This window comes from Lissotriton vulgaris, chromosome 2_1, assembly GCF_964263255.1.
Source record: "Lissotriton vulgaris chromosome 2_1, aLisVul1.2, whole genome shotgun sequence".
Taxonomy (NCBI): Eukaryota; Metazoa; Chordata; class Amphibia; order Caudata; family Salamandridae; genus Lissotriton; species Lissotriton vulgaris.
The window spans coordinates 1396184688-1396199163 of record NC_141687.1 but is presented as its reverse complement, the minus strand read 5'-3'; the positions used below and the strand labels follow the sequence as shown (position 1 = coordinate 1396199163).

Here is a 14476-nt window from a genome sequence, read left to right as displayed (position 1 = left end):
CTTTCAGAACCTTGAAACCCAGCCTATCTCTCACTGCTGCTCTTTGCCTGCTTTTCTTTTTCTCACACTTCTGTGCCTCTTTCTCTCTCATTTTCATTGCTTTGTGTCTCTTTCTGTCACCACACTTTTTTGTGCATCTTTCTGTTGGGCCTACCATCTTCCCCCAACCCTCAACTAGGCTTTTCCTCCTCCTGCCTCCCCGCTACTTACCTGTTCTCTGAGTCCTCTTCCTGCCCTCCCTCAGCCTTGCCCCTACTCCTTGCGCTCCTCCTCCTCCTCTCAGGACCTACCTAATGGCGAAGTGCTACGCAACCCCATTAAGCAAATACCTATGCCCCAGCTCTCCTCTTACCTGGTGCTGGTCCTCTGACCAGTCTAAAGCCCTTTCGGGCCCTCAAGGGCCAACCTCTCCCTCCACTCTACCCGGCTCTCTGACTTTGTACCCTTTTTCTCATTTTCTCCATCATCTACAAACCCACAAATGAGCAACCACCACAGACCTGGATACCCCTTTCATGTAGCACATGCACTTTAACATTGAAGGGAACAACAGCCCCACCCTGAAGGGCAGGAAAGGAAGTGGAGAACCTCCCATTACACCATACTAACCTACAGATTTTACTCCAACCACTCCAACCACCTCCTAAGAGTTAACAAGAGAAGCTCCTCACAAATCGGATCGAAACCAGATTCAACAGCAGCAAAGAGATATTTGGCATCACTAAGGAATTCACCACCCCAGAGGCCTCAACCAACTACATCATCCCCTCCCAGGAACTGTACGACAACCTTTCAAACTACTTCAATATCTGAATTGAAAAGGTCTACAATAACTTCAAAAACCAATTGAACCCTTAGGGCATTATCAGCTACCTGCACACCTACCAATCAGACACCAAACCAAATAAAAACCCTCACTGAGGGAGACACTATCTCCATCATGAAGATTGTCCACTCTGGGCCACAACAGACCCATGTCCATACCATATCTTCAACCTAGGTGGACCTGTGATCCGCAAATTCCTCACTCACATCATCAACTCCCCCATCAAGTTCGCAGCATTCCCTGACGAATGGAATCATGCTGCAATCACCTTAAGAAAAAAAAGTCAGCTGACCCCAATTACCTTATCAATTTCCGACCCATCTCCCTGCTATGATACCCAGCAATGGTGATCGATAAAAGCAATTAACCAGCAACTCACCAGCTACTTGTAACTCCACAGTCTTCCCTACCACTCCCAATCCGATTTTTACAGCAATCACAGTACAGGGACAAGACTCATTGCCACGCCAGATGAGATACGCACCCTTCGAGACCAAGGAGAAACCGCCTCCCTCATACTGCTAGAGCTCTCAAAAGCATTCAAAACCGTGTCACACTCTTGCCTCATCAAAATATTACACACTACAGGCATACAAGTTCCAGCCCTGGAATGGATATGCTCCTTCCGCACAAGGAGAGCATGGCGAGTAAGACCCCCCTCACATATCATAGCTCAAGGACCTGATCAGTTAAATTCCTCAAGGATCATCCCTCAGTCTAACCCTGTTCAACATTTACATAACACCACTCGCAGAGATCAAACCTCACAGCATCTCCATCATCTCTTATGCTGATGACACTCAGCACATCCTCTCAATCTCAGTCAAGTCCCCCACTACCAAATCCAACTTCAGCAAAAGGCATGTTCCGGGTAGCAGAATGGATGAGAACCAACTGCCTGGAACGCAACATGGACAAGACAGAAGTGCTGATCTTCGGGAACAAGAACTCCCCATGGGAAATCTACCTTGTGGCTATCAGAGCTTGGTCCAACACTATCACCCTCTAACCGCAACAATAACCTGGGAATCATCTTAGATGATAAACTCCACATAGCCACAAAGGTGAATGTAGTCCGCTCCTCCTGCTTCTACATACTATGCATTCTCCCAAAAATATTATTATGGATTTCCAAGAGCACCAGATCTACTTTCACTGAAGCCTTAGTCACCAGCAGACTTGACTATGGCAAGGCACTCTATGCTGGATTCCCCAACCACCTCTTCAACCTTTTTCAGACCATCCAGAACTTTGCTGCTAGACTCGTCTTGGATCTCCCATGGCGCACCCACATAACTCATCACCTCCGAGATCTCCACTGGCTGCTGATACTCAAACACTGCCAATTAAAACTCCTCAGACACGCATACAAGGCACTGCACAACATTGAACCAGTCTACCTCAACAACTGCCTCCACTTCCATCAGACCCCTACGCTCTGCCTCTCTCTTCCACACACCCCTCACATCTGCAAAAGCAGAACAGGAGGCCGAGCCTTCTCCTACCTCGCGCTTAAAACTTGAAACAACCTCCCTCTACACATAAGGGCCTCCTCTTCACTTCTGGAATCCTGCAAGGCGCTGAAGACCTGGCTCTTTAGCTAACACTCAGACCTTCACACCTGCTCCAGCGCCTGGATTCTCTGTGATAAGTTGTGCTTTACAAATCCAGATAACATAACATGTCTGACTGCATTACATATAGTGTATGTTCATAAACTTGCTGTATTTTGTAACGTAGATTGATCATGATCTTTTTGTATTTGCGATGTGTTATAGAAGTGACAAGCAGTTTCAACTCTTTTCTCCCTAGGGAATGATAGTAAGCGTGTTCCCTATTGATGTAATTGGACAGCTGATCAGTCTAATCCACATGGCCTTGCTCTACTCCCTCTACTGCTTTGAGTACCGTTGGTTTAATAAAGGTGAGCGCAAGAAATCCAGGCTCTTTATGAATGATGTATGGAACGTTATTATGGTGGAGTTGGTTGAGCTTATTTTATTATTTGACAGTGAAGTCAATTTATTGCAGTGTGCCTTCATTTCAAAATGTAAAACACAAATTGCTAACATAAGGTGAGGAATCTCTGCAAGTGATCATGGAGTTTTCCTGTTGGGATGAAGGGAACCTTTGTTCTAGCATTCTTTTTTTCTGTTTGGCTACAGACTGCTTAAGAAGTCTGCCAGAGCTTATGTCTATAACACAAAAACTGCACGGAGGGGAACTTTGAGTCAACCCTCTTGAACCATTCCTAGTTTTGAAATTTCTTTCACAACCTGCTGAGACAACCCAAACATATATTTTAATTTTTTTATTTTAATCGCAGTTACAAACTTGGAATTTATTCTTGTTAATCTTTACAGTGATATCTCTCGAAAAAGGAGAAAAAAGAAAGAAAAAAAAAACGGACTCCATAATATTCATAACCGTGGGGTAAAGAAAAATTTCCTAGGTTTCATAACTGAAAGTTCCAATTCTATTTAGGACACGGGGAAACGATTAGACTATTCTTTCTCTGTTTATTTCAACAGCAGCCATTTAAGAATAAACAGAACAACTATGAAGTCTTCCTACGTTACTAGGCTCAGAGAAAACATAAAATTCCAGAACATGGAGATATGCACAATGCACATAATAGTTGAGCAAACAAAGACAGTGAATAGTACAAAATGCACAGTGGCTCGGGGGTTGGGGGGCAACCATATTCTCTGAACGTGATATAAGAACCCTCTTGTCAAGACAGTGTCGAGAGGACATAGAAGTGCTTGGTCCCCAAGGATCCACCCAAGGTGTGTAGATGGGCACCTCACTGAGACTGGGGGAAATGGGGGAACACAACTGCTTGCTCTGTACAACTCTACGTGTAAGTCGTGGTTGGATTTTTAAAGATTAAGGACCCTTCTCAGTGGACCCTGAATAAATCCTGTTGAAGACAGAAGGTTAGAGAGCCACCCTTCCAGTGGATACCCTAATACCCACGTTACCTATACTAGGAAAGCTGTGTGAAATGGTGTTGAAAACCGCCATCGAACCCAATGGAGGGCTTCAGGAAACTGCTGCTGTTGAAGAAGGAGAAAGTGTCCAGTGGAATCCAAGGATGGATTCTATATGAGAGGTACCTGCATGAAGAGGGGACAGAGTCTGTGTCACTCAGGGGTGGCCAGGAGACTTGAAAGACAAATACCCTCTGATGTCGGGTGTTGCAGGATGGATGACGAGCGCCTTAACTCTGCAGCTGTATGGAACAGGCGATGCAGAGGAGGACCAGTAGCTGTGCACGAGCAGTCCCACCAGGGATGTCGAGTGCTGAGGGGTCGGTGTCCGGCGGGAGCACCAACAAGCCTTTGCAAAAGCAAGCAACACAGGAATCGAAGAAGGAGCAACGTTGGGACCAGCATGGTCCAGGGGACTCACCAAAGGTAGAGGAGTGTGGGCAGGCCCGAGCTATCAGGGGCGCCCAAAAGAAACAAGTGTGACCCTCAAGTGGACCCACAGACCGGAGGCACTGGAGTTGCGAGAGGACCTCTAACAGCTCACCGAAAGATGCAGGCCACGATGCACACAATGCTGTGGCTGAAGATTCTGGTCACTGGAGGTGCTCGAGGTTGGGCCTACTTGGAGCCGGAAGATCTTCTTGGAAAGAAGCCAACAAACCTTTGCAGCTGCAGTTTGGACGTGGTGCACAGGGGTTTGCTTATTGCAGCCCTCACGAGGGATACTGGCCTCAAACTTGGTGAGAGGGCAGGGCAGGCCTCGGAAGCTGTGGAAAAACACCACCTGTTTTGCAGAGCCCATGGAATCCGGAGGAGCTCAGGATCTGCAGACCGGGTGACTTGGTTGCGGTGCCTGCAAATGCAGGGGAGTGACTCCTTCACTCCAAGGGAGATTTCTTAAAGTGTCTTTGATGCTTCCCAGGCCTTGTAAGGTTCCTATAGGATGGTCAGATGATGCAGCAGACTAGAAGGGAGAAGAAGTCTGGCCCCTAGAAGTCCAGCATGCCCATACGGTAGAAGTAGAAGTGGTGTCTGATCTGAATCTAATCCCACGACGAATCTAGAGACCTACACCCAGGTAAGCCTTAGGGCACCCTAAGGAAAGGGTTGGGACGATTCAGTGGAACATACCGGGGGAGGGTCTGGACAGGGAGAGGTTAACGCCCATGTCCTTTGTCCAGTTTCATACCAGAGCGGAGCCAACTCTCCCAGGACAGTTTTGAACTGGACTGTGCACTGGGACACCAAATGTGCCCCTCATGCAGACTGGGTGGTGCTGGCAAGCGCACCCACCCCATCCCTATACACTAAATCCTGTCTGGGAGGTGGTCACACCTCCCTGTGACAGGATGCCTATTGTTCTGCCTTCCCCTGCTTGAGCTTGGCCAGCAGCTGGTGGACAGAATCGTGTCTCTGGTCGACAGGAACCATTTTGTGCTGTCCGGGTCAAGAAGGCTGGTACCGGGAACACTGAGAGCCTAACGGAGGGCTCTTCCAGTGCTTGGAAACATACCTCCTGCACTGTTTACGGTGTGGGGGTATGATTGCAACATGTTTGATACCAGACATGATAGGATATGTTGCACCTGTTTTCGAGATGGCCATCACGTAATTACGCAGTGCTCCTCTACATAGTATATAGCTGCTTCACTGACAACCCGGGAGAATGGACTCCGTAGGCTGCTGGGTTGTCCAGCTCTTGCAGGGGCACCCTATCACTTAGAACCAAGCACCCTGCCTTCAGAATTACAACGGCCTGCTAGGGGGGTGACTTATAGGGAAGCTTATTCGGAGGCATTCTTCATTAGTCACTTACTGCCATTTACTGCGCCAGCCTACCGGAGAAGAGCGGGAGAGGAGGGAGCAGTACTCCATAGCCCAGACTACCCGGTAGCACCGGAAGCATTGTCGTGACCGGAGTCGCATAAATTACAGTGGCGGCTCCTGCGGCGCAGGAAGCTTATTCTGAGGCAATCTGCATTAGTCACTTACTGCGCCAGCCTATCAGAGAAGCGCGGGAGAGGAGAAGGGAGCAGGACTCCATATCCCAGACTCACCAGTACCACCGGAAGGATCGCCGCGACCGGAGTCGCATATATTATAGCGGCGGCTCCCACGGCGCGGACCGTGCCCTGGCCAATGGTGGGCCCGTCCGTGCCAGTCAGAGCCCTGAGGAGGCTAGGCACCCTCTCTTGGCTTGGAGAGCGCTGGGAGAAGTCTGTCGTAATTGTGTTCATAATCAGGGCTGGATCATAAGGATGGCACCACGAGAGGGCCCCTGCAGACTTTGTCAACTACTTCCAGCAAAGAAATCTGTGAGGTACGAGTTTTTTGTTTATTGCCCACTTAGAAGTACGAGAAGCACAAGGTTTGCCTGAGCAGCTGCTGATTTTTACCCCATTCTAGTACCACTATTTGGTGAGCCAGTTAGGTAAAATCCATCCCTGTACCGGAATCTATGGGGAAACACAAAGGCTCCTCGTTAGTCCCCCCTGGTCCTCCAGACACAACGATGGCTGCTTTTTTAATATGGGCAGCGGGGATCATTGGCAAGGAAATCTAGCTAGTGTCTCGTCGGCTCTTATTTATTTTATTTATTTCACTTCTAAAGCGCACTGTCACCTCAGAAAGGCATCCTGGCGCTGACAGACTCGTATCGAAAAATAGGGGGGCAGCTGATAACAAGCTAGGGATTTGGGAGTGCCTTCTAAATTCGAGAAGGCCGGAGACCTGCCTGAGTTCGATGGGAAGTGAGTTCAAGAGTTTCACCGCGGCCACGCTGAACGATCTACCTCCTGCTCTGTATCTCCTAAACCTCGGTATGGTCATCAACCTGGCCGAGGAGGAGCGTAGATTGCGGGTTGGTACATGCCATGAAAACTTCCATTGTAAGCAGGCAGGGCCTAACCCATGGAGGGCTTTAAAGGTCAGACAGAGAGACTTCAATATCACCCTTTGCCTCACTGGGAGCCTGTGCAGCAGAGCCAGAGCCCCTGTGGCTCTCTCGCTCACCCATACTTCGCCATGTTCCCAGCCTACCAGGTGCAGTGGGGGTAGCAATTTGCACCCCTCCCACGCCAGCCAGTTTGAACCCTGGCCCTCATTCATTCAAGCTAGATCATCGATTCGGGGGATTGAGATCGGGGGAGTCCAAGGAGAGGGAGCTTACGGATCCGAGGTAGCTATATCCTGTACAAACAGCCCTGTCCTCACAGCCCCAATCACTCCAATGGGCTTGGGCAACAAGGCCAATCCAGGGGTGCTAAAAGTGGGGAAAAGCTTGGGTGTAAAAAGGAAAGGACTCGCTACAGGGGCGCAAAATTCAAACGCCCAAGGGGAGGAGGGACTGGACATTGTGTGAGCAAACCCCCTCCACAAACTAAGGTGGACATGGAAGCACTAATGGATGGCTGGATGAGCACATTAATGACAAAAGTTGAGTGCAAGTTTGACCCCCATTAGGCTACGTTTAGTCGTACTTGAGCAGGAGATCACAAAGATCCTCCAGTTGAGGCTAGCAGTGGGGTTGGATCCTCGAAAAGGGGGCCCTCACTGGTCCTGGCGCAGTTCCTACTTCATCTGGAGAGCGGGGATAGGTGGATCAAGTAGGCATAGGCCTTTAGTTACTCACAAGCATATTAGTAGTGTTCTTCCTATTCAGCCTATTGAGATTCCAATTGGTGGAGTAGGGGTATTAAAACCACAGTGCCCCACAGCCTTCCCTGGCCTAGTCAAACCTCCAGTAGGAATAACAGCAAGAAGTCGGGGGTGCTCACCCAGAGTCCACTGTATCAGAGTCCTGTGGGGGAGAGTTCAAGGCAGAGGCTCCCAATGATACCGCTGCCCCTGGAATCTTCACCATATGTAGTGGTACTTGGTAATGTTCCGGCACTCCGGAGTGCCGGAACTGTGCTGTTGAGGAACTTGACCAACTCAAGAACAAGATCCTACATTGGTTGGATGGTAACACTTCTTTTGGGCTAATGTTGGAGAAACATATCATCATGGTGTGAAGAGGTTCCTGGGTGGGTAGGTCAATTAACAACCTGATAGGAGACTGCGTAATTATTAACTTCAACAGACCTCACCTAGTAGAGAGAACTTTACACTCGGTGTAACCTGGGTGGGTCAGCCTCGACCATGGCCTTCCTTTTGGGACATTTCTACAGATTCTCCACCGACACTCCTAGGCCCAACAGGGTGGGCAACTGGAGATTCCCTGTTCACCCTGCATGTCCCAAACAGGATCGACAGTTGGTAACCCAAGATATTTCCACCTTCAACTCCTCTATGCCTCTGGAATCACTGGATGTTTGTGATTGACTCATGGTCAATGAGCCAGTAGAGTCAGCACCCTCACATGGAGTGAACAAAGGGCCTCCCCCGTTAGGGCCGGATTATGTTAAAGCATGTAAATGTATCTCTTTGAACATTGCTGTGCTAGCAAACAAGATAAATAACCCTAGATGGGTTGCTTTTATAAAAGGATTTAACATAATTTGCCTTCAGGAGATGTGGGATACCACTGACAGTTTCTTTCTCGAGGGCTTTGAGACTTTCTTTGTACCAGCTGTTGCTTCATGGGCAGGTAGACCTAAGGGTGGTCTGCTAATGTACATCTCCCTGGACATACCATGCTTCTTGAAGGAATTACCCACTGATAACGTTTGCTTGCAGGCCATTTCATTCTCCCATGGGTCTGCAAATTTGTTGTTACATTTTTATAATGCTAATCCTGGGCATCCATCTGCTTGTAATATCACCAGAATAGGCACCTTTTTAAGGAATGTGTACACCAAGGGCTCCCTGATAGGTCACATCATGATTTGAGGAGATTTTAACATCCATCTTGCGGGAACCCAGATGCAGGCTCTAAATCCAGGATAGGATGCCCCATGACAGCAGGTCTGTACGTTGAACACACTTCACAGGGAGATACTCTTCGTGCCCTAGCTGACGAGTTCGATTTAATCACGTCAAGGACCAGGGTGGCCCATAGTAGGAATTATTTACTACTGACTTCACTGGAAGGGAGTGCTGAACGCTTCTAGACTATCTTTGTTTCTAGCCCTTTTTTTTTCAACTTCTTCTAGATTTTTCGGTTGAGGATAGCATCTGTAGCCATCATAACCCGGTGTGCCTCTCGACTACCGGGCCTAAGTTTGGGATACCCCTAGGGTTGTCCCTAGGGGATCTCTCAGGGTAACAGATCAGGGCAGAAGGCTTAGGTGGGCTCAGATATCCCCGGACTCCTTTTATGAGTCCCTTATGGCTAAATACAAGAGGGAAATTGACATCTGTACAACTGGACATGGGGAGACATTTTCTGCCATTTCACTTACAATTGGACACCTACTTTAGGCTCCATCCACGTCGCTGAAGGTGCGAGCTATTAGCTGGGTTGACCATGGCTGTACTAGTGCAGCCAGAAACCTGAGGGGCACATTGGGTTCTATATAATAACACAAGGAAGATGCCAAGGGTCTCTAAAGAACCTGTACTTAACACTCAATTGTGGTGTGTAGAGGTAAAAAACCAAAGGAGAGAAAGAAGAGTGAAAATACCCATCAGTCCACCCATTGGCGGAACTTCGTCATCTGGGTTTTTTGAAATGGAAACTGGTATCCGCTAGACACCTCATCAAATATTGAGGAGTGCTAGTGTCGGATCCTCCAGTAAGACGGACAGTCAGTAGATGGAATTAGTAGGCTGAAGGGACAGGTTGCAGTGCTCCAAAAATGTGAAAAGAAGAAATAGTGATATTAAAAATACCTGTTGTGATGTCTAAAGGTACTTTATTGGATGTGACCATCACAACGGCATGGTTAAAAACAGAGTGAAGATAGTATGTAAAGAATTACTATCCATCATAGATATTTATAGGTCGACATGCTTCAGCCTAGAACAGGCTTTCATCAGGACCTTTGATGTACACTACTGCAACAGTGATAGTAAACTGAAATAGAAAAATGATTATGTAGACCTACCGGTATGTTTTAACTCAGAGGCAGTCTCATATCATAGTATCATAAACTCTCCTAAGGAAAAGAAAACACAAACAAAGATACACACAAAACAGAGCAGATATCAATATTGTAAGAAGCATCTGATGTATTGAAATCAGTGTACCTAGATTTGGTATGGTTGACTCACCCATATATGAAGGGGAGAAGACCTCACCTCGCCTGGCGCTCGCTCAGGACGGAGAGGCCACGCTCTAAATCGGGGTAGAAAAACATGAAAAGATAACATGTATAAACTTTGCCAAAAAGTGCAAATTTATTTCTATTGTAACTCCAAGTGGGTGGCGATCAATGGCAGAGCTGCAGAACAGATGTGATGATGGCAACGAATGAGAAAGAAGAGCTCTTCAAAGCGATATCATTTCCAAGTGCTCTTATATAGTTGGAAAAGTCTCACACATCTTAACTAACGACTGTATCTAGAAATCGCGTGAAGGGTGTGAGAAAAAAAGACACCTATGCTCAATAGTTTAACAGGGAGTCTTAAGAGGCATGTCTGAAAAAGATGTACATGTAAGACACGACTATACTAAACTCTTAAAGCAGAGACAGCATGTCTCATGTATTTAAAACACGTTCTCAATGCATATGGCACATAGTATGAAGATCTTAAGCCCGATATAACGGAAGACTCACTCACCTATCCGTCGTTACCTCGGTCTGGCGTCTGAGCCGAGGGGAAGGTAGTGAGCCTGTCCGTGGTAGCGAGCTAAAACGACCATATGCGGACCAGAGTGAAAACCTCCCTGTTCCCGTCAGTGTTCAATGATTGGTGCTTGACACAAACCGGAAACCGGAAGCACAGGGCACATACACCGCTATTCCATCTAAGGGAAACGGGAGGGATGCGGACCGGGTTGTAAGACCACTAGATTGATGTGGTTCACTATGATTGGATTCTCTTTGAAGAGCGGAAACCGGATGCCCGTCTGTAAGCCTTAAGCCATAAAGCCTACGTCAGGTACGGATGAAAACACATCGCCACTCGATTGTTTCGCATAAGTGGCATCCTGAACAGAGTATTGCAATAGGACAATAATAAATGTAAAATTGTCACATATGCTCCCGTGTTGAGATATCTACGGACATTATAGGAATATTACTTTGACCTGTAAAACACATCCGTTTAAAATGGGCTATGAAGGTCCTGTGCGGACCAGAGAGGAACACACACACTCGCACCCTTTCAGTTGATTAGAGTGTACCGCTGTTGATTGGTTCCTAAAAACAACCGGAAACCGGAAACCAGAGCAGACTTTTTCCGGACTCAATGAGGATTGAGACACATTCGAGACTCAATACGTTCCCGGGAGTGTTTCCCATTGATTTGTTTTGACATGCATCAGGAACTGGGAGTACAGAGCACGACCACCGCTCTCTCCTGAGAAGTGGAACATAACAGAGGCAAACCGGATATAAAAAGATTAGTTCATGATAATTGAGCTAACCAAAAATACTGCGTGTCAGTATGTGAACCTCTAACCATCTTTTAGATATAAACACGTTGGCCATAGGTTCTAGTCAACAAGGCTTGTGTTCATTCAGGACACAGTTGCTACTGGTAAGCTGATTCTCAAAGGCAAAGGTGACAGCTTGGAGAGAAAAGTCCTCATCAGTGTGTGACAGATTGTCACATAGAGCTGCCACATTTACTGATCTATAGAGGATGAGAAAAAGATTCATAAGCTGTGGTTTGGTCGTTAGGAGATGCTATCAAAGCTGAATCCACGGTATGTCATCATTCAACCCCTCGGTATCGCATTTAAGTTTAAAAATCAATTTCTGTTCTTTTCTGAACAAGAATTGGGAAATGTCACTAACATGCGGAGGTATGAATGGCTGTTCTAATACTAGCCATTCCAGATCCTCAACAGAATCTTTCATCATAGAGAAAGTGATTGGTCATCCGGGTTGCTTGTTTATTGCGCCTGATGGTACTTTTGTGTTCCTGTATTCTTAGTTTAACCTTCCTCGTCGTCATGCCTATATAGGGAAGGGCACAGGGGCAGGTGATTTGATAAATGACCTTTCCGCTATTGCAGTTCGCGTGTCGTTTTAACTTCAAGGTAGGGTCTACATCGGTCCCCAAGACCGGTGCTTTCTCCTACTTGGGGTCATGCTGGATGCTAAACTGCTCTCAGGGTCTATGTTATGGTATGTCCTTAGTTTTGTAAAGGCGGCAGTTATCCTTAGATCAAGCTGTGACTAGAATCCTGCATTTATAAGGCTTTTAGATTTTCTTTTATTTATTTAACCCGTATAATGTGTTGGATATTTGTATGCTACCTGATGACTGCTGACATTTATTGGTTGGATGTCTTTTTTTCCTCTTTTTATTTGTACTGTGTATATTTGTGACTTTTATGGTTTAATCAAAAAAGCCAAATAACGTTTATCATGATGATGGCTTATAGGTTTTAAGTGCTGTGACCCTAGATCTAGGAAACCTATATCTTTAAGTGGAGCTAGCACCAGTTTACACATGCTGCAATGGCAGGCTTGTAGATCCATTTTGAATGGTCTCTCCTGGGTGGCATAATACCTGCTTCAGCCCATGGGAGACCTCTCGGGTACCTATGTCCTGGGTACCTTAACACCATATACTAGGGATTTATAAGGGTACCCAGTAATCAATATGTGATGTACCTAAGTACTGAACACAAAAGTTTAGGGAGAAAGCAGATAGACTGGGGTACTTAGAAGCGGGATCCCAGTCCGACTAGTCAAAATAGAACTTAATTCCACTCAAAAATGGGGGGGTCATACTTTCCTACAGTGAGGGAGTGCAAGACCACCTTCTTGAATAGATAACTGAAGAGTCTCAAGTTTTGTGCGAGACTTCTTGCTTGACCAGACAAAATTTTACAGCATTAGCTCTATCTCAGGAAAAAATTTAGGCAGAACTTTCATTAATATGTTTGAAAAAAGAAAAAGAGGGAGAATCATCATTTTTATGACTGCGACTCTCTCTAATATAGAGAGAGGTAAGAGCAGCCACTGCTTTAAAAGTTTCTTGGCCTTAAAAATTGGTGGTTCATAGTTGAGCTGATATAATTGCGAAAGATCATGTGACACAAACATGCCCAGGTATCTGATTGAGCCTTTACTGCAGACTTAATTCCGCATATAAAAAGGGAAGAATTTGGTCTGTGCAGTTAAACAGTAATATCTTGGATTGGAGTGATTCAGATTTTTTTCTTATCTAGTGGATATAAAATCCCTTTTTTTAAACTTCTGAGATATTTTGTTTTTCTGCTGCCAAATATAAAATTAAATTGTCTGCGAATAGTTTGAGCCTAGGTTTTCCTAGCAGGGGTGCCTTGATTTGCAGATCTTGCCGTAACAGTGATGCTAGTGGTTCTATAAATAGTGCGAAGAGCACTGGCGACTTAGGGAACTCTTGTTGAGTGCCTCATATAACTTGTAGTAACCCTGCAGTATGAGAGTTAAAAAAAATGTTTATTGAAGTTGCAAGTGCAGTATACAGCAAGTCATAGAACAACTCTGTTATTATAAATTAACAGTAATGTTGCAAACAATTTTTCTGCATTTAGCTAAATCCATCCCCCCTCCCTTTCAACTCCTCAACAACCAGCAAGTATAGCATATCACATAGAAATATAATCCATTGTGTGTCTATAATTATGTGGGTGAAGTGGACCTTACACAATGCATATGTATTCTCAAAAATACTGTTCATATCACCTGTAGGTCAGGGTCTTGCAACAGAAATGCAGACAGCGGCGCCCAGAAATCTTTCGGTCTTGAGGCTATGGGCAACTCTTCTGCATATACATTTGTTTGGTCCTAGCAATATACCAAGTCCTGTACCCACTTCTGAAGGGTTGGATCTGCCCTGGCACCCCACTGCATTGCCACTGCGTGCTTGGTAAATAAAGCAGCAATTGCAATAAATCGCCTATTGCATGGTTTGAACTGTTTCAACAAGCCCAGCAGTCATACCTCCAGGGTACGTGACATTGGTTCCATAGTTATTTCAGATCGAACCTTGATTGCCTTACTCCAGAACGCATTAATGGCAGGGCAAGCCCATGCCAGATGCAAGAAATCCGCTTCGTCCTGCCCACATCGTATACCACTCGCCTCTGTTATTAAACCGAATTTCTTAAGCTGGCTGGGGATGTAATACAATTGATGTAAAAACTTGAAATGAATAATACGGAGATTGCAATTTGCTCTTGAACAACCTGTCTATTCACAACAGGACTTCCAAGCCTCCGACGTCAAAGGTGAAGAAAGCACAGCATTCCATTTCATTAGCGAGGGAGGGTCAATGAACTCATTCTCTTTCTGCGACAGATTGTAGAGTCTAGTTATCAGCCCCCTACTTTCCACCCCAGCCAGCAAGACCTGTAGTGGTTTAAGAGTTGATGTTTCTGCAGGAAACCTTGGGTAAACAGACCTGATTGTCTGACGCAATCTCACAAACGTGAAACCCAGCATGGTATTATATTCCCCGCCAGACTGGAATTCTGTTAGGGACTTAAACGCACCATTATGGTACAGGTCGCAAACCTTTGTGACCTTTGTTCTCTGCAATACTTTCATTGCTCCCTTATCCTGCTCTGCTGATATTCCTGGGTGCACCACCATTGGTAGTTTTGGGGCATGAA

General features: G+C 46.1%; 1 protein-coding gene across 1 annotated transcript in view; it reads left to right on the top strand.

The window, feature by feature from the left end:
- Nucleotides 1-14476, top strand: part of EI24 (EI24 autophagy associated transmembrane protein) — a 314169-nt gene that overhangs the window by 105040 nt on the left and 194653 nt on the right. The window contains exon 8 of the mRNA XM_086957152.1: nucleotides 2639-2750. Coding sequence (XP_086813278.1) covers nucleotides 2639-2750 — 112 coding nt within the window. The remainder of the gene's footprint in view (nucleotides 1-2638; nucleotides 2751-14476) is intronic.